Source organism: Leptopilina boulardi, unplaced genomic scaffold, assembly GCF_019393585.1.
Source record: "Leptopilina boulardi isolate dan_hultmark-lab unplaced genomic scaffold, ZJU_Lbou_2.1 LbouV2_302, whole genome shotgun sequence".
NCBI lineage: Eukaryota > Metazoa > Arthropoda > Insecta > Hymenoptera > Figitidae > Leptopilina > Leptopilina boulardi.
The window spans coordinates 63,124-81,992 of record NW_026137866.1 but is presented as its reverse complement, the minus strand read 5'-3'; the positions used below and the strand labels follow the sequence as shown (position 1 = coordinate 81,992).

Below are 18,869 nucleotides of genomic sequence, written 5' to 3'. Positions count from 1 at the left end.
GTGTAACCACACACAAAATGACTACCTCCATTTATAATAATTATTTAATATAGTAAATATTAAACTCAAGAAATATATATACTTTTTTATAGTTAAACATAAAATAGGCTATTTCTTGGCTTTTTATTATAAAATTCTATGACACTGATTTTATTAATTCTACTTATAGCATTACGCTTTATTTAAAAATAAAATTTAAGTATTTTGCAGTTTTAATGACATTTTATACTGTTCTAAAAAAGAGTTCTTCTTTTATACGAATAATTAAAGTCAATTTAACTTATTTAAATAAATAAAAAATTTAATTGAAAATTAAAATTAAAAAATTTTTATTTGAAAGAAATAATTTTAGTTAACTGATTTAAAATAATTTTTAATTTAAATTATTATTGTAAAGTTATTAAATTATTATTGTAAAGTTATTAAATTATTATTTAATTATTAAAAAAATTAATTTGAAAAAACTATTGATACTTCAAAAAAAAAAAAAATTTAACATCAATTCTTTGATTCCGCATATTTATTCATGAATAATAAATAATCTCTGAAATGTTTTATTCTCTTCACTATAAATCCACATTGAATTTTCATGCTTAATTAAAGCAAGCTTTAATAACCCACAAATAATCTATTGTTTTCATTTGAATGCAATTGTTTTTTTAGATTAAAATTTTCGAAACATTTTATTTATTACATTCGTTTGTCCAACAAACAATTTAAAAAAAATTTGTTTTCTATTTTATTCTCGAAAAGTTTTGTTAACCATTGACTTCACAATATAAAAAAATAATATAAAAATAGTTATTACTTTTACTTGACTATTATCAAATAAATATTTACTTGAACCAATAATTTCTGTATTTGAAACAAATAACATTTAATTAATAGTAATTAATAATTATTCAAATAATAATAAAATATAATTCAAATAATAATTAAATTGGGTATAATTTGTAAAAAAATAATTGAGAAGGAATTTGTAAATTATAGCTTTATTTATACCGCGTTTACACGATCTTGCAATGTACGTTTTGTTTGTATGAATATATTTTTCGTGTTTTCTGATCCTGTCTCCTTTAATAATCTTTTCCCTTGTCGAAGTACAGGTATAACATATAACTTTTTTTTTTTGTCAATTATACGTTTTTTTTCACAACATGCTTTAAATTTATTATTAATATAATCATTAATAATATTAGGCATAATTGTTATACATACGTTACAATACATACATACAAGTGCCCGTCCACCGATTATAGTGTTTATATATTAATCCGTTCTCTTTATACTTGAAATTACTGTTCAAATTCAATTTTCAGTGGACATTGGATTCGTAAAATTGTATTTTTCTTTCTTTAACCTGAACTTTAAAATTATACACCATTTTCTTTGTTTAAAAATCAAAGTGAAATTCAAGTATACTCACCTCAAGTTAAACACTTAATTTTTACAATCTTACACAAGTCAGTAATCAACAATTAAATATTATGGAACTGACAAAAAAAAACGTAAACTTGACTAATTAAAATATTAATTAAAAATTTAACATCAAAGTTTAAATTACTCAAGAATTTTTGAGATAATTAACAAATTTCCAATATGGCAACTCATGGATTAATTAATAAAATACGGATTTAACGAAATACACTTTGATGTGGACAATTTTTTTGGCATTATTCTGAAATACATTACCAATGCGTTAATGAATTTGAAGCATTAAATTCGAAACACTTGTTTTTTTTATTAGACTTTTTCAACAAGTTTCGTGCAGCAACACGGTGGCGCGGACTATTTGTGACTTTTTTTTTGGTTACTATTCCGCGAATAAGAATAGGTCCCTTTTTTATAATTCACACGGATAAGTAACTCTTACATACACTTCATTACAGAGTCAATAATATATATTTATTTATGTACAGAGGGCAGCTCGCCTATATAGTAGGTAACGTCGTGTGACATTGCTGAAGTACTAACGTGGACACGAGTGCCATTGTTCGTCGACGTAATTGACGCACATTAATTTCTTTGATATGAACAACACAAGAAGCGAACAAATCACAATTTTTCTATATGAACATGATAAATATAATGATAATACTCTCATGAATATATTTTTCTTTACGCTTCTGATGTTATGTATAACTTTTTTTTTTTGCATAATTTTTAAGCATACACGTACAGTTACATCAAGAATCTTCTAATATTTTGCATCATTGATTATAAACAATATACAATATTTATTCCAATAAAATAATAAGTATCGAAACAAAACGTAAAATATTTAATAAATATTACTTTCTTCTTTCTTTTTATCAATTTTTATTTTATTCTGACATTTTACCAAATTCATTATAAGAGAAAACAAGTATATAATTAAATTTACTAATAGAGGATTTTTTTTAAATTCACTAAGATTGAAATTTTACCGAGTGCATATGTAATATTGAACTCTTAGAAATAATAAACATTTTTTTCCCACTATGCAATACATCGTGTATAAAATAAAATTTTATTCACAATGTTACTCAACACATCTATAATCTACGTTTCTTAAAATTTTTCCAATGATTAATTTTTTAACTGTTAAATTCTATTGATGAACTTGAACAACTTATCTTATTGATTTATTTGAAGTTTTAATTGAAAATAGATTTATTTATTTTTATGTATGATAATTAAAAAGAACACAATTACTTATTAAAATAATGGAATTCATTATATAAAGTACTGCATGACTTTCAGAAATGATTGTCATTAAAAATGTTTCTTTTTTTAAATTATAAAATTAATTAAATATTAACACTAATTAAATTATATTTTAAGAACGGATTAAATAATTTAAATTATCAGAAATTTTTGATAAAAACAAATTTCGGCTTTTGGTATATTCAAGTTTTTTTTTTAATGTGTATTTTAACAACCGTCGACAGTAATTACGCGAAACTATTTTCCTTTCATTTCGCTCATTTTTTTTCCTATCTGAAACATTAATGTTCAACAGGAAATAAATTTTAGATTCAGTTTGAAAATTTGTCTACTATAAATATCACGTGATATTTTTTTTTTACGATGATATTCGCTTTTATATATTATCATTTTTTTTTTGGCATATACAGCTCCAAAACACGACGAGCAATTTTCACTCGTCTATTTAGCAGTGCTTGAGATATTTTTCTAAATGATTTTTCATTTAATATATATTTTAATAATTACACTTTCTCTCTCTTCTTTTTTTCAACTAAATTTTTTTTAAACACACATTTTTTAATTAAAAATTTTTTCTTCTAAATAAGTCGTTTTGAAAATTCTAATTGTACATTTTGACAATGAGTTTTTAAAAGAATATCAAATATTTCTCGTACGCTTTGAAATATTTGAATTATATCGAATTAGGGAAGTGAAAAAATATGAAACTGCTCTAGTGCAGAATCACTTTTTTTTATTTAAATAAATGAAAAATTCCATTAGTCTATGAGTTTTCTATTAATATGGAACAGGTATACGCTCATGATAAGAAAAATACATTTTGGATTTCAATCAAGAGCGCGTGGAGTACAATATCTAAGGGGGCGGGTGAATAAAGAAGACTTGACATCACACTTACTCTTCTTCTTTTTTTTTGAAATGTACGGAGACGAAAAGAGCATTTTCGGTCGTCCTCCTTATTACTTCAGCCGGCACATAATTTAACATCATTTCGACATCGTCGTTTTCGGATGCCCGAGCTTTATATATATATATATATATAATTCAAGTGGTTACCGACTTAATGGGTATAGTATAATTGTGCATGTCAACGTCGTGTCGCGTTGCAAATAAAAAAAAAATATTTCGGATTAGATTAGAAGAGAGGCGCATCGCGACGACCACAATAAGTCTGATGTTCGCCCGCGAACTTAAGGGGTTTTCTTTTTTTTAAATATGTATTCGTTGGCAATTTTGTCAAAATTGACGGTCAAGCTCGGGCAACCGTCTCTAAAGTCGTCGCATCAGCACGAAAAAAAATTAATTATGATGAAGAACGAAGGAACGACGAAGAGGTGAACTAGCTAGGACCCAGCATCTCATTAGCACGCCAAGCGTGCCAAAGTACTTTAGCAGTTGCAATTAGTGTCCTTGGGGTTAACTGGTTGATCCGTGAGTCGTTGACCCTTTGCAGGACCTGCACCACTTGCCATCAGTGTTGGATCATTGTCAAGTGATTCACTCATCTTGTCACATATTATATCCACCAATTGCTCAAATACCGCCTGAAAATAATTTTATTTTCATTATAGATTTTTAATGTCCAGAGAGGGACAAATAATAATTTATTATTAATACAAACCTTAACATTAACATTTTCCTTAGCGGACGTTTCGAAAAATTGCACTCCCAATTGTTCTGCAAGTTGTTTACCTCTCTCGAAACTGATAACTCTCTCGTCCTCCATATCGCACTTGTTGCCTACTAATATAACTTGGGCATTGCCCCACGAGTAGGTTTTTATTTGCGTTAACCAGTCTTGTACTGAGTTGAACGAATCTTCATTAGTTATATCATACATTAAAATAAAGCCCATCGCGCCTCTATAATAGGCCGTCGTTATGGTTCTATATCTCTCCTGTCCCGCGGTATCCTAAAAATTAATTCAATTTTCGAATTACTATTATCAAATAATTATTTGTATTATAAAAAATTTCAATTCAGGCACATATTTTTTATCTGAAAAATTGAAAGAAAAATTGTTTTATTGTGAAAAAAGTTTCTAAAGCTCTCATTTCAATGTTAATACAGTCGACAAGCGGTCAACAATAAAAGAGAGGAGATAAGTTATGGAATTATTATAGCATTTTGTTGAAAGTTGCATTAAAAGTAGGAAACAATATCCGTAATTGACTCTTGTTCGATCGAAGTATAAATATGAGAAGTGAATCTTGAGCGGATTTTTCTTTTATGTCATTTTTAATGGCTACGTAATTTATACTGACCCAGATTTGTAGCTTAACCCTTTTGTCATTCCTGAAGACTGTTTTTACTTTGAAGTCGATTCCAACCGTGGAAACGAAGGCCGAAGTAAACGAATCGTCGGCATAACGGAAGAGAAATGACGTTTTACCAACTGATGAATTACCAATTATCAGTAATTTGAACATATAATCGAAATTTTGGTCCGACGCGTCCTTCTGCCATTTTGGATCTTGCCCCGCCATCTGCAAATTTAATTAACATTAGAAATTCATTTTACCCCTTTTGATTCTAATTTAAAAAAAAAAAATTGTAAAAGTTTTAAAAAATGTTAGTCAAGAGTTTTATTACAAAAATTAAAAAAAAAAATTAGAAATACATTTAGGAAACAATTCGTGGATAAAATTCAGATGCAAAAATATTTATTGCAATATAATCAATAATATTTGTTTATTTATATATTCACTGTAAATAGAAAGAAGCTGCATTTAGAATTGTGACGTCAGAGGAAAAGTTGTTCAATAAAAGATGAAAATATAATCGGTTTAACGGGCAACTCTAAAATCTTTCATTAAATTATAAATTTTTTTCAATTTAATAATTATCGATTTTCCACTTATATGCAATTTTAATAGCATTGAAGAATGCTTTTTACATAAAAATGTTTTTAAAAAAAGGAAGTTAAAACAAATGTTAAAAATTAAAAACTTTTTTTTTCCAACTTTGAAACTTATATATTTTCTCCCAATAGAAAAACGATAATACAGAAGTTTTTGCTGTTGAAAAATCAGTTAATCAATTTTGTGAATATGGGTCAGATTTTATCGTAAAGGTGCGTGTTTAACCCTAGTCCATACGAATTTTCAGAATATACCGAAGAATAATTTGGTGATGTAATTTCCACTATGGACATTAGACGTGACATTCGCGAACGTAATTCAAAAACTGAGTCTTTCACTCCTACATCGCCCGTCTGTTTTGACATAATAAATCTCTTTCACTTTATTATTTATAGTTTAAAAATTTTGAAAATCAATAATAATTGAATTGACAGTAGAGTGCTTTAATTAATAAATTACTGAAGAGTGCTCGAACCGTCTGAGTCTTGTGATCGTCTACCGCAGCATATTATATGCCATGGTCAATGCTAGGAAAAGCGTTATTATTCGACGTGGCGATAATATGCAGCCAAGCTCGTTTCTTCGGTAGTAATATAGAATCCTTGAACATTTTGGCGCTGATAAAGCAAACGCGTTAACTTGTCGACAAAGGCGTAACAATATTTAATAGTGCCTCTATTTACAAAAAGATTTTTTTTTTATAAGAAAATTATCAAAAAAAAAAAGAAAAGAGAGAGAAAAAGAGAAAACTCCAAACAGTGAAAGAGGTTGTAATTTTCCTAAAGCATTTGAAAAGAAAAAAAGAAAAGTAGGACATTGAAGAGAAACGTTTAATTCGAGCATTTTTGACTCTAGGTCAGATTTAATATTCTCTTTTGTGAAAAAAATTTTATTTCCAAACTAAAATATTTATTTTCATTTAATTATCGAGAAAATATTTTACTCAAATATTTATAAAAATAATGCTTTTTATTAATATATTTTGCGTAAAATAATAAATTAGAAAGTGATTAAAAACGTTTTTATAGAAAAGTATAATTCAATGTAGAATGAAAAAATAATAATTCTCACGTGTAAATGACAAAATGTATGCATTCATCTGCAGTCCTTTTTTTATGTCTTTTTATATAAAAGTCAGTGTACAAATGCAAATGCCTGGACACGTATAGTTTTGTAAGAATCGTCAAAGAATAGAGCCATATGCATTCTCGTTTAAATAAACGTGACTATGAGAAATGCAAGAACTCTCTTATCTAAGTAGGTGGAAATATCAGCAATGTACAAACAAAAAAAAATATATATAATCAAAATAATTTAAATCTATTCGGAAAAAAAACTAATGAGATACGATATTTTAACAATTTTAAATATGCATTTGAAATTCATTTATTTATTTATTATTATTTATTTGGATGAATTTAATTTTTTATTATAGTGCAACAAAAAACTATTAAATTAAATAAATATTAGAAATTTTTGAAATAGAGAATTGTCAAATAATTTTTATTGTAAAAAATTCGCATGAAAAGCATTTTTAATATCGTTCAATATACAGATGATTTTGTTTTCTCTATTGATGAAATATTTTCTTTTTTATCTGAAACAATTTCCGTTACCCTTCACTAATATTAACGTTGCTAGTTTTCCGAACACAGTGACGTACTGAGATTATCGATCTGGCTACAAAACTGTGCGTGAATATTGCTTGGATTACAACTCGAATGAGAGTGAAAAAGAAGTTTCTAAATGAAAGAATTTTATTTATTTCTTATATATATGGCTAGTAAACTTTTTCGTTCATTTAATTATAGTTTTATTTGGCATGTATATTATGTACGTGCACACTTTTTATTTTTATAGTCAATATATAGTTACAATCTAATGCATATTCAATTGACGATTTTTCAAAAGCAACTTCTCTGTCCTCCTTTTTTTTTTTTAAAGGTACCTTTACTAAAAAAAAATAGTTGGGAATTTCTTTTTATGTTTATAAATTATATCACACAATAAAATATTTTTTAATATACCAAAATATACATTAACAAATTAAAACAAAAATATATTGAAAAAAATTTATAATAATTTAATGTTAAAATAATAAAACTGCTATAATAATAATAATAGTAATAATAATAGTAAAATTAATATTAAAAAAATAAAAATATATTGAAGGAAATAATGTTAAAATAAAAGAAAAGTTATATAAATTGTTTTGAAAAAAATATAGAAACTCCTATTTTCAGTTTTTCCAGAAAAATAAAAGAGGGGAAGTTACAATCTATAAAATCAAACGAAAGGGAAAGTCTAAAAATTGGGACATTGATATTTTGCTTTTTCTCTTTTTTTTAAATAATTTATATGTAAAAAATAAATAATTTTATAAATAAATATAAATATTATAAATGCAGTTTTTAACTTACTATTTATAATAATTACATAATTTAAAAAATCTGATATTAATAAATCAATTCATTATGATTTGGCCTACATTTGAAAATTAATTAGAATAAAATATATATTATCAGGACTAATTTGTGATAATTAATTGATTTTATAAATAAAAATGAAGAAAATTTGTAATTAATAGTGAATAATAATTTATAATATATTATAATAAGATATGCAAAACTTTTTCTAAATACTATTTAAAAACAATAAAATATTTTTTAAAAAAAGGTGATGCTGAGGTAAAATGCATATAATAGATGGCACGAATATGAATACTAACACTGAGTAGGAAACATGTACTTGAGCTTTTTTTATATTGAAGAGAGTTCTTTATTGATTAACTTCTGAGTATAAAAAAACAGAAAAGAAATAAAAATAAAAAATTTTAAGGGTATTGGATTCTCTGAAAGATTAATGTTTTCCTTTTTTTACTATTATGGGAAAAATAAACTTTCCAATAAAACAAAAGCATTTTTCTATAAATAGTGCAAACTTACATTTTACAATACAAAACTATCATTATCTATTTTATATGATTATTATTTTTATCTAATTATTTTATTGTATTCAGTTCTATATTTTAAAATATTATTTTTCTTAATTAAAAACTTTTATATACATATTGCAGAAAAAATAATTTATTGGATAATTTTGTCTTGGATATATATTTTTTTCTCTATAAAAATTTAATTATAAGTTTTTTTTAGTAAACAAACTATTTTCAAGTTTTAAATGTTTGTTTTATATTTATAGAATTTTTCATTAATAATTGAAAATAATAACTTTAGTAAGAGGGATAGGTCAACGTAACTTTAATATATAAATCGTATGTTAACGAACATAGGGGTATTTAATTATAAAAACATTACTGGATGTTTAAATAAATTATCTTTATTATGTATTGAAAAAAAAAACTAATAAGAAACGAAACTAATTTTAATTGTGATTACTTTTATAGTAAAGTTACTAAAATAAATAAGAAAAAAACTAGTAAATTGAAATTTACATTTTAATTAGTTTTTTAATTATTCAGTAGAAGAATATTAATTTTATTAAGCAACAATTTACATATTTATTATTATATTATTTATTTTATTTACTATATTTATTTATTATTATTATTAATTATTATTAGTATTATTATTATTAATTGTTATTAATTATTATTGAAATTCACGTATATAGATTCAAAAATAATGATTTAAAATTGAAAATTCTAAAAGGAGAATTTATAATCTAACTTGATACAATTAGTAACTTAATTTTCTCTCGTTTCGCAATTTCCAGTTCAATTTCTGAGTCACTGAATCATATATTGTCAATATGAAGCACTCTTCAGCTATGTAAATATGCATATTCCCCAAAATCGATCTCACCTCTCATTAATTTCTGTTTTTAATAAATCCTTAAAATTTGCATTGATTTTTATTTTAATATTGATGGAAAATGTGCCCCATTTATAGAGGTTGAAGAATGAAGGTTACTGTCGAGTAGACATTTCTATTTTTTTCTCTTAATTAAAAAATAGAACTATAGTAAAGAGAAATGTGATTAAAAAAATCATTTTTATAAAGTATTTTTTTAAATTAATGCAGTAAAATGAAAGCATATTGAAAACCATCATATCGGAAGGAAGTGGACTTATCGCCTGTGTTCGCGCTGTTAGCCCTCCAAGGAGGTCAATATAGGCGACCGTGGAAATTCGGTCACGACAACGATAGTTTTAGAACATCCACGACGTGGTTGATTTGTAAATTATTTCACATAAAAATAGTGGGGGAATATTATAGGGATAGTAGACATAATATATAGTTTATATAGAGAGGAGGGGGGGAATTAAAACGACAAAATAAGAAAATATTTACTAAAAATTAAATTAACACTATTAATATCGATTTTTTGTAAGTGAAAAAAAAGGTTTATCGATTCACTTGGCTCTACCTCAGTTAAGAATTGCGCTCTTGTTTCTCACTGACAAAATGGGGGAGTTTTAGCCCTTCAGTTTCCCATTTTCTCGAATACAACACATTTCACGAATTTTCTCTCTTTTGTCACTTTAGTTTTTTTTTTTTTTTTTTTTTTTTTGATATATACAATTCGTACCTCTAGCGAAGAAATTCCACGGACGACACCGAACCAGCTGCACGTCTGACACTTGTCTGTCTATCACCTTAATAATAATAATGCAGTTAAGGAAATCGTTTTTAATTTGTTAATAAAAATCAAAGGGGGGTTGGCGGGGTTTTTTTAGTCACGACAATAAGGAGACTGAACTGGCCTCGGAAAAAGCCTCGCGCCACTGTAGTCCCCCGCTATAGCTAAAATATCGACCATTTCGAAGACCCCCGCCCGTGCCAATCCTGGCCCCCAGCGCCTGCGCGTCCGCAACCCAACTCACATCAATATATGCCAAGAAAGCTCATTTTACAAACAGCTTTACTACTTGTTGATCCCCGAATGCAATGCATTCTCAGTTTATGTCCATTCAGTTGACTCTAAAAACCCAAATATCCTTATTTTAGTTCAATCTTTTCCTTTTGGGAATTTAACATTCTCCTTTTCACCAAAAATTTCGTTTTTGAAAAAAATTAATATAGAAAATTTTTATGCTAAATAGTTAATTAGTAGAATTAATAGTTTCGTTTTTAAGTTTAACAAAATGTATGTTACATATTTAATCAAAGCCTTAGTTAATAAAAAATTAGGATTCTTTTTTTATTATTTAAAAAATCTTGAAATTTCTCTACAAATGTTTAAAAATATTTTATTTTCCGTTAAATTTGAAACAATAAAGCGCATGTCTATATAACAGTGTGACCAACTTATAAAAGAAAAATACGATCTGTTCCAAAAAAAATATTAGGATTGCTGTACTGTTGATGAAAATTTTATATTTGATAGTAAAAAATGATTTTGCGTTTGATATTAATTTCTTTATATTAATATAGAAATAATTGCACATATTTTATTAGGTACAAAAACATTTATTCAATATTTACTGATTTATTCGGCAGACTTCCCATTTATTTTCATGATTAATTTTTCTTTTTTTAAATTATGCAAATTTTTATTCTTACGTGTATTGGCAATACTATATTTTTGACTTAAATTAAAAATTTATGATACATAAAACATTGCAATACCTACTACAATAAACAACATATTTTTTAAAATAGTAACAATTTTTTTAAAAAATATTTTAAACTACTTACAAAAAATGTTAGAATAGCATAAATACAATTTTTCTTATCATTTCCTAATTTAGTATAGTATGTACAATATAATTGATCGTTAACATCAATAATCATGGCAAAAATATGCAATAATTCGATAACATCCGTTATTTGATTAAATCTATACAATTTATCTTTTTTTTATTATTTTTTTTCGCGAGGTCTTAAAGTAACAAGAAATGTAGATAAGACTTATTTCATCCTCTCTCAAAGTATTATATATCTGTAAAAATTTCGATTTTTGAAAATTAATGAGAATCATAATAATTATTTATTGTAATATGAAGCATTATTATCAGTTAGGTTTCAAGTAAAGAAACCGACGTCAGAATAAGAATTATTTATAAAAAATATTATTCTATTTATAAAAATTCAATTTATCCAAGATTTCAAGTGTTAAATATATGTAAATCTCACTCAATATATGTACAATTTACACACTCATTCTGCACATCTCTTTTATAATATATTATCTGAAACTTTCTCTAAATTTTTCATGCTTTAGATTTTTTTTTTAAACATTACTAATTATGAATGTCAGACTTATGATTAAATCATCTTATTAATAAGGCAGTTTTTCTCCATTCCTTTCTTAGAACTAGAAGATTCTTCAAATTTTACTCTCAATATCGTCATTTATTGGTGTAGGATTGGTAGCAGCCCATTTTTCTTTAGATGCCAATTTTTCCTTCTTTGGCCTGTGTTTCAATTTTTGAATTCCAGAATAGTGTTCTTCAATTTCTTTAAGTGTTCTTCCTTCCGTTTCTGGTAAAATAAAATATAAAACAATGACACCGCCAAAATTGACACAGGCATTACATAAAAAGGTCCCAGGTAGAGTCAAAGTGTCCACCATGTAATCGTATATTTTATTTGCAATGAAACCAAAAATGTAGAACAATGATCCAGCAATGCCAGTGGCAGTACCTCGAACCTATTAGAAAAACATTATTAATGTATGATTTGCATAAATTAATTCTATATAACAAGACATCTGCTATTTTTTTTTCGATAAAACACATATAAATATTTAATTTATATTTAATTAATAAACACTTGCGTACCTGCGATGAAAAGACTTCGCCCGATAAAACCCAAGGTATAAGTCTAATACCCACGTGTGAGAAAAATGCTGAACCGATCATTAAGGTCGTTGGAAGCCATGTGTAATCAGATGTATCTATTTGATTATTTTTAATCAAGTATCCATATATGGCGGCAAACAAAAAACAAAAGAATGTTCCACCTACTGAGAAGAACGTTAATTTCCTTTTGCCAGTAAAGTGAATAACAAATGAGCAAACAACACAGGCAATGAATTCTGTTAAGCCAAGAAACGCAGTTGCAGTGTATTTGTCTATTGGAGCATGTAAACCTTCAAAAATTTCCACTGAATACGTTTGAAGTGTACTGGATCCATTAAATGTTGAAACGAAAAATGTTATTGCTACCAAAATAAATGGTACATAAAAATTTTTATTATGATAATGCTGCAGGCCTTTTAATTTAGAATTTATGTTTATATTTGCTTTCACCGATTTCACCAATTCACTAATTTGTTGGAATTCTTCTTTTACGAAAACTGGTTTCGTCCAACCCCTCAACCAGCACAGGGAACTTTCTGCATCAGCCATTCGTCCTTTATCTGTTGGAAATTTTAATTTTATTCTTCTGAATTGATCAGTTTTTAATCATTTACTTACTTGCCAACCAGTAAGGACTTTCTGGAACAAAACAGAGAGCACAGAAACACAATACAGGATAAAGAATGTTAATAAGGGCTGTTGTTCTCCAACTGACGAAACTACCAGTGAGCATTTGAATGAATACGCCAAGAATCACAGACATTGTTGAAGTTGCTGAGAGCATGCCTCTGTATTTTGGTTGTGTTATTTCAGCCACGTATGTCATAACTGGCGCTTCTAAAAGACCACCAGTCAAGCCGGTAATTGCCAATGAAACAAATAACATTGTTGAATTATTTGCATAATAGAACAAGATCCACGCTAAAATAAATGGAATTGTTGCCATCATCATTGTTCTTTTTCTTCCAAAAGTTTGTGATATTGGACCACTCACAAGACAACCAATTGGTACCAAAAATAAATTAAGACTACCTGAAAAAGAAAATTCATTATTAAATTCCAATCTTCTATAAATTAATTTAATTCTTTTTTATTTCAATAAATAAAAATATTTAATTATTGATACAAACTTATCCATGTTAATTCCTCCTTGGTGACTTCGATAATATCTTCATTATTTCTTAGTACTGGAATTAAAATAGTCGAAAATCCCAATGACGTACCAAAAGTGAGAAGTAATAGGTTTTTTGCACCCACTGCGAGAAATTGTGGCAAAGCCTGTCTGAATTTGTGAACAGGTGGTTCAAGGACATGGCCATTCGCCTCCGCAGGATATACTTTTTCGCCATTACTGAAATTTCATAAATATTTATTTTTAATGTTAGTTTTTATAATTAAATAGAGAATTTACAAGATGTAATTTTACAGTTCCTAAACACATAAACACAAATTGATAGAATTTTTTATTTCAATTCATTAGTGCCATTGAATTATAAAGAGCAAGGTGATTTGCCTCATTTTCCGTTAACTATTTCCTGAATATTTTCTTATATAGCTAGAGATTTTATAATTATTTGCATTTTATGTAACGGAGTAAATGTCTCCATCTTTGCATAATCTATTGCAAAGAGAAGACATTCTAACGAATATTTGTTTATATGTTACATTCATAACAAACTAATAGCAACTAATTGCTGCACTACAGTTATCAGTGACATTTTTAAAATGCGATAACATAAATAAATTACTATTTTTTTTTACAATATGAGAATTTTTTAAAGTGTCAAAACAGTGTTGCAAATATAATAGTAAATATAGACAGGATATTATTAAAATAATTTTTTTCTCCTTGGAATAAAAAAAAATATTAATTATTATCTGCTCCTCTAGTAAATTGAGAAAACTGTGCTGAGTCAAGATACAGTTCTACCTGTACATTTTAATAGTGTCAAAAGTCCTTGAAGAACTCTTACACTCCTTAAAAAAAACAAAATAAATTATTAACAAATTAAATTGTTATTATAATAATGAAATTAACCATTAATTCCTGAATTAATTTCTTTAAATTAAAATGAAAAGAAGCAAAAAAAATCCATGGAATTAACTTTCAAAACAGTCAAAGATTATAAAATGTAGTTCAAGGTTTTGCGCTTTTCTCTTCCTGTCTCATTTGCATTATTTTTTGATCAAGGATATGATTATTAAAAATAAAAACAGAACTTAAAACCTTGCAAAAACCATCAAATACCTATGTTTGAATTTACTATTATAGGGAACTGACATTTTATTACATCACAATAAATCTTTTTGCAAATAAAAAAAATATCCGGATATTCTAATTACAATAAACAAATAAATTAAATTTAATTTAAAAAAATTTAAATTATTTTTGATAAAATTTACCTATGTAAATAATAAATAGCAGTGAAAGTAAGAGTGCTACAAAACCGGTTAATAGTATGTCATAATCAATCTGAATGCGGTAATTTGTATAAAGAATGAATTATTGAAAATGGAAATATTATTTTTTTTATCTGGATTTAAGAAAATTAGAAAATAATAAGTCAAAATAAAAGAAATTGATCTTGTCAAGGTTGAAGGATTTACAAAGTACATTCACTTTTTACGGGTTATGTTGCGATTACTCACATGTTCTGCAATGAGGACAATATCTACTCTTCCATTATAAAGGCAATAGCCGCGATTACGTATATATAAAGTGGGCCATAATCATTAATGTAAAGTGCAAAATAAATCTCTGCACACCTGTCAATTTTTTTTTTTTTTATTTTCAAATTTTATTTTGTTTTTATTTTTTTGTAAATATCTATTTATACTTCCGTAAAATAATAAATGTTTAATATATGAATAAGTTCAAAATTTTTTTTAAATATATGCAAATTTATTAATCTCTTAAAATATTACTTTTTGCCTGAGGATGTTTTTATAATTTTTTATGTATCTAAAATAGAAGGATTTAGAATTTATTTTCATAATAGTATCCTGAATCGATTTTTTTTTAATAAATTAATAGGTTCATTAACAAAAATTAATCGATTGATTTCTGAAATTTTTCCATGACCTTGCTACGAAATTTGTTACTCGGAGAACATTGATAATGAATTTGTCAACGGATTATTATCAATATTGATAAAAGGATGAGGAGAATGTATAAATGATCAAATTGTGCTTATCTGAATTCGCATAAGCTTCTTTTACAATCGTTCAACGAAATAATATATAAGAATAACGCATAGTAATTTACAAGTCATTACGTAAATTGAAAATTAAACTTGAATTTAAAAATTAATTTTGCATTTTAAATTTAAACATTCTAATAATGAGAATCGCAAATTTCCACTTCTTTTTTCGTTTATCGAAAAATATTACAAAAAAATTCATTTGTATTTTTTCAATCCCTGTAGTTCAAATACTGACAAAAAATTTTTATTAATATTTGAACATGAAATATTTTAAGAAAAAAATTTGCGAGATTTAATAGTTTATTTAAGAAAAAAATGTTTTGTTGATTTAAGTTTATTTTACAAGACTGTTGTGACAGATATTTTGTACAGTGAAAAAATATGAGCTTGTATTTTTAAAACATTTTTTCCTTTTACATCGGTGAAGTTAAAATTTTTATGATCAACGATGTAAAAGAGAAAATATCTTTAAATTATTATAATTTTTTTTTTGTCTGAAAAAAAATATTTGCAACGTTTTTTGATCAAATAATTTTTAATAGACAAATTTATAGGCATTATTATTTTCTGAACGAAAAGTATTTTTTTCAATCGTTGATTATAAACGTGAACTTCACCAACGTTTCCTTTTTAAATCGTTTATTTAAAATAAAAAGATAAAATTCTTCTTTTATAAAATTTGTTCTACTGAAGTTGAAAAAATTTTATCTTTTCATTCCTATTCAGGAATAAGACGGAAAATAAATAAAACACAAAGAATTAAAATGCAATGAAAAAAAAAATGAAAATTGCAATCATTTGTCTAACTAATCGCTTGCTAATTATCTATGAATGAACAATTTAAAAAATAATGCAAACGAGCACATTTTCAAAGACGTTTAAACTATAGTTTATAGCAAGTTCTATTTAAATATTATTATTTAGCTACTCTCGATAATAAAAGATTTTTTATTTGTAATTTTAAACAATTATGTCCTAATTTTTTTTTATATTTAGAAAAAAATTACCCTTCTATTTTCATTCATTCATTCATTCATATAATCAAAAGGACTTTAAAAATCGCACCTGTTAAAATTGTCAAAATTCTCCAGTTGAGTCATCTTTACAAAAAAAGAAAAAAAAATTGTATTTAATCCTAAAAATTCTTTAAAAAAAAACACAAAAACACTTATTTTCGTCAATTTGTACGCACCAAATATTTTTTTTTAACTAATTAAATCGGTCGATTTATTAATCGACATTTATTAACTTACTGATAATTAAATATCACAAAATTAGTAAAAGTTAAAACTAAGATTTTAATTCATTTGAATTTCATTTCGCGCGCGAATTTTCAAATATTAATTAAAAATATTCTTTTGAGAAAATTAATTTATTTCTAGAATACATTCGTTCAAAATTTACTTATAGTTAGAGAAAAAAAAAAATTTTTTTCACGTTTTATAAATTTGCCCCGAGAACTGTTAGTGGAATGAAGGAGTCGCATCCTCTATTTGAAAGTAACTCCAAGTTTTACTTTCTGTTCCCCTCCCACTCTCTTAAATGTACCCCACTTTATTTTTCATCTTCTATAACTTGTTAGAGATATAAAAGCTTATAATCTATAATTTCAAAATTAATCTTAAATAATCTACACAATATTTTGCATGATTCGAAATTTCTGATTATTTTATATTTACATAATTTCTCACGTGAATGAATCAAGAAAGTGCATTATTGCAATTCCGTTCTTGTGAAATAAAAATTTAATAAATTTATTTATAAACAAATATCACACTTTTTTGATAAAGTTTATATTTTTGTTTTCTTTTGATTTCTTTTTACAATAATAATTAAATATATAAGTAACAATATGAAATTAAAAAATTATGCATTTAAACTAACAATTTTTTTTTTTTTTATTGTAATCTTTGACAATTACATATATTTCTATTATATAAAATTTATCAGTCGTAAATTAAGTCATATATGATATTAAATTTATATTAAAATTATAATTAATGGCTTGTAATATCACAGAATTATATTGTGATTATCAACAAAAAAGAATTTAATCGTTATTAATCTTTGGAGATGTATCAGACATCTGCTATTATAAATTATTAGATTGACCTATAATCTGGGATCGCTAGATCATTGTAAGATTTTCAGATTATTTAATATTACTTTTCATATTTCATTTAGTTTTCAAATATAAACAAATATATAAATATTTTTTAACAATATCTTTTGAAAAGCATGTATCAATTTTTTTAAAAGTTTGGAAAAATTTTTACAAATTTTTTTTTAATTGTGTACAGTGGATTTTTATTTTCTTGTTATCAATTATTTTTAATAATTTTTAATTCACATATTGAACTTTAATAATGTTGGATGTTTATTATAAACAAAATAGAACATATAATAAGCATGAAATCATAACAATGAAATAAAAAGAAAACACAAATATCAATCAATTCAATCGAATGATAAAAAAGCTTTAGAGAATTTTATATTAGATTAAGTGTTTTAATTTAATACGAAGCAGTGAGAGATTTATAAATATTCCTGTTAAAAATTAAATTTTTGAGCCGCATACAAAGTCTTAATCTATATTTCTTATAAAAACAGTTTCCTGGTATTATCTGACGCTAAATTTCTTTTATTTTATCACCGCAATGTTTTAATTACTTTAGGTATTATTTAGGCTTCTCAAATTAGAAGGTGCAGTTCTTTGAGTAAAATGAATCTGACCCAGTTTTAGTACTTAACAAACCAATCATCGTTATCGAAGGTTAGGGTTATATATAAATGGAGAGACAATACACAAATCTATGATTAAATCTCAATGACTCGTATAACTGTCCCTATAAAATTTACTTAAATGAATCTTAAATTATTACATTAATTAATTTCTTTTATAATCCAGATTCAAAAATTTAAATTTTAAATAATTTAATTTTTTCTCTTTCAATTAATTTTAAAAAAATTCGCAATTAATTTTTGGCTAAAAAATGAGTAATTTATTGTGCTTCAATTTTTAAGTGTCTGTGTGTATTTAATCTACCAGACTGCTTTGATTCTCCTTTAATTGACGCATCATTTAATAGATACGAAGAAGTCAATAACCGTTACAATTCTTCCAGGTATATTTAATCCTCTTATATTGCAATGCAATATACTTTTGCATCTAGTAATCTCTGTTGATTCGCTATTTTATGCATATTTAATCTCCTCAATTGTTATACGTCGTCTCTATTTTTTTCTTTAAGTCATAATTTCACAAAATGAGTAACTAAGATTATTGAAAAAAAAAATTTCATATTTCTAGTTTCATTGATACAAAGTTGATAT

General features: G+C 25.4%; 3 protein-coding genes across 5 annotated transcripts in view; 1 reads left to right on the top strand and 2 right to left on the bottom strand.

The window, feature by feature from the left end:
- The window catches only part of LOC127282743 (uncharacterized), a 33,647-nt gene that overhangs the window by 4,360 nt on the left and 10,418 nt on the right, over positions 1-18,869 (top strand). The window lies entirely within an intron of this gene.
- LOC127282744 (ras-related protein Rab-3) lies at positions 977-10,341 on the bottom strand. 3 transcript variants are annotated; one of them, XM_051307216.1, is made up of 4 exons: positions 10,119-10,341; positions 4,971-5,192; positions 4,328-4,618; positions 977-4,250 (listed from the first exon to the last, which is right to left on the bottom strand). In XM_051307216.1, exons 2-4 carry the CDS (start codon positions 5,190-5,192, stop codon positions 4,095-4,097), a joined length of 669 nt encoding a protein of 222 aa, XP_051163173.1. In that variant the 5' UTR covers positions 10,119-10,341; the 3' UTR covers positions 977-4,094. The 3 variants fall into 3 exon arrangements, with proteins under 3 accessions (XP_051163173.1, XP_051163174.1, XP_051163172.1); XM_051307217.1 differs by lacking the exon at positions 10,119-10,341 and adding an exon at positions 9,957-10,104; XM_051307215.1 differs by lacking the exon at positions 10,119-10,341 and adding an exon at positions 6,639-6,769.
- On the bottom strand, positions 11,223-17,027 carry LOC127282739 (facilitated trehalose transporter Tret1). Its single transcript, XM_051307204.1, has 5 exons — positions 16,602-17,027; positions 13,464-13,684; positions 12,952-13,365; positions 12,313-12,893; positions 11,223-12,182 (listed from the first exon to the last, which is right to left on the bottom strand). The coding sequence occupies exons 1-5, from the start codon at positions 16,634-16,636 to the stop codon at positions 11,859-11,861; spliced, it is 1,575 nt and encodes a 524-aa protein (XP_051163161.1). The 5' UTR covers positions 16,637-17,027; the 3' UTR covers positions 11,223-11,858.

Bases quoted from the DNA above. Each gene is read 5' to 3' on its own strand.
- LOC127282744 (XM_051307215.1), bottom strand. From the start codon at position 6,662: ATGCATACATTTTGTCATTTACAC. The intron at 5,193-6,638 runs GTGAGAATTATT...TTAAATTTGCAG, and splicing joins ATACATTTTGTCATTTACAC to ATGGCGGGGCAAGATCCAAA. The intron at 4,619-4,970 runs GTCAGTATAAAT...ATTAATTTTTAG, and splicing joins GGGTTAAGCTACAAATCTGG to GATACCGCGGGACAGGAGAG.
- LOC127282739 (XM_051307204.1), bottom strand. From the start codon at position 16,636: ATGACTCAACTGGAGAATTTTGACAATTTTAACAG. The intron at 13,366-13,463 runs GTTTGTATCAAT...TTTCTTTTTCAG, and splicing joins GGAGGAATTAACATGGATAA to GTAGTCTTAATTTATTTTTG. The intron at 12,894-12,951 runs GTAAGTAAATGA...AATTTCCAACAG, and splicing joins AAGTCCTTACTGGTTGGCAA to ATAAAGGACGAATGGCTGAT.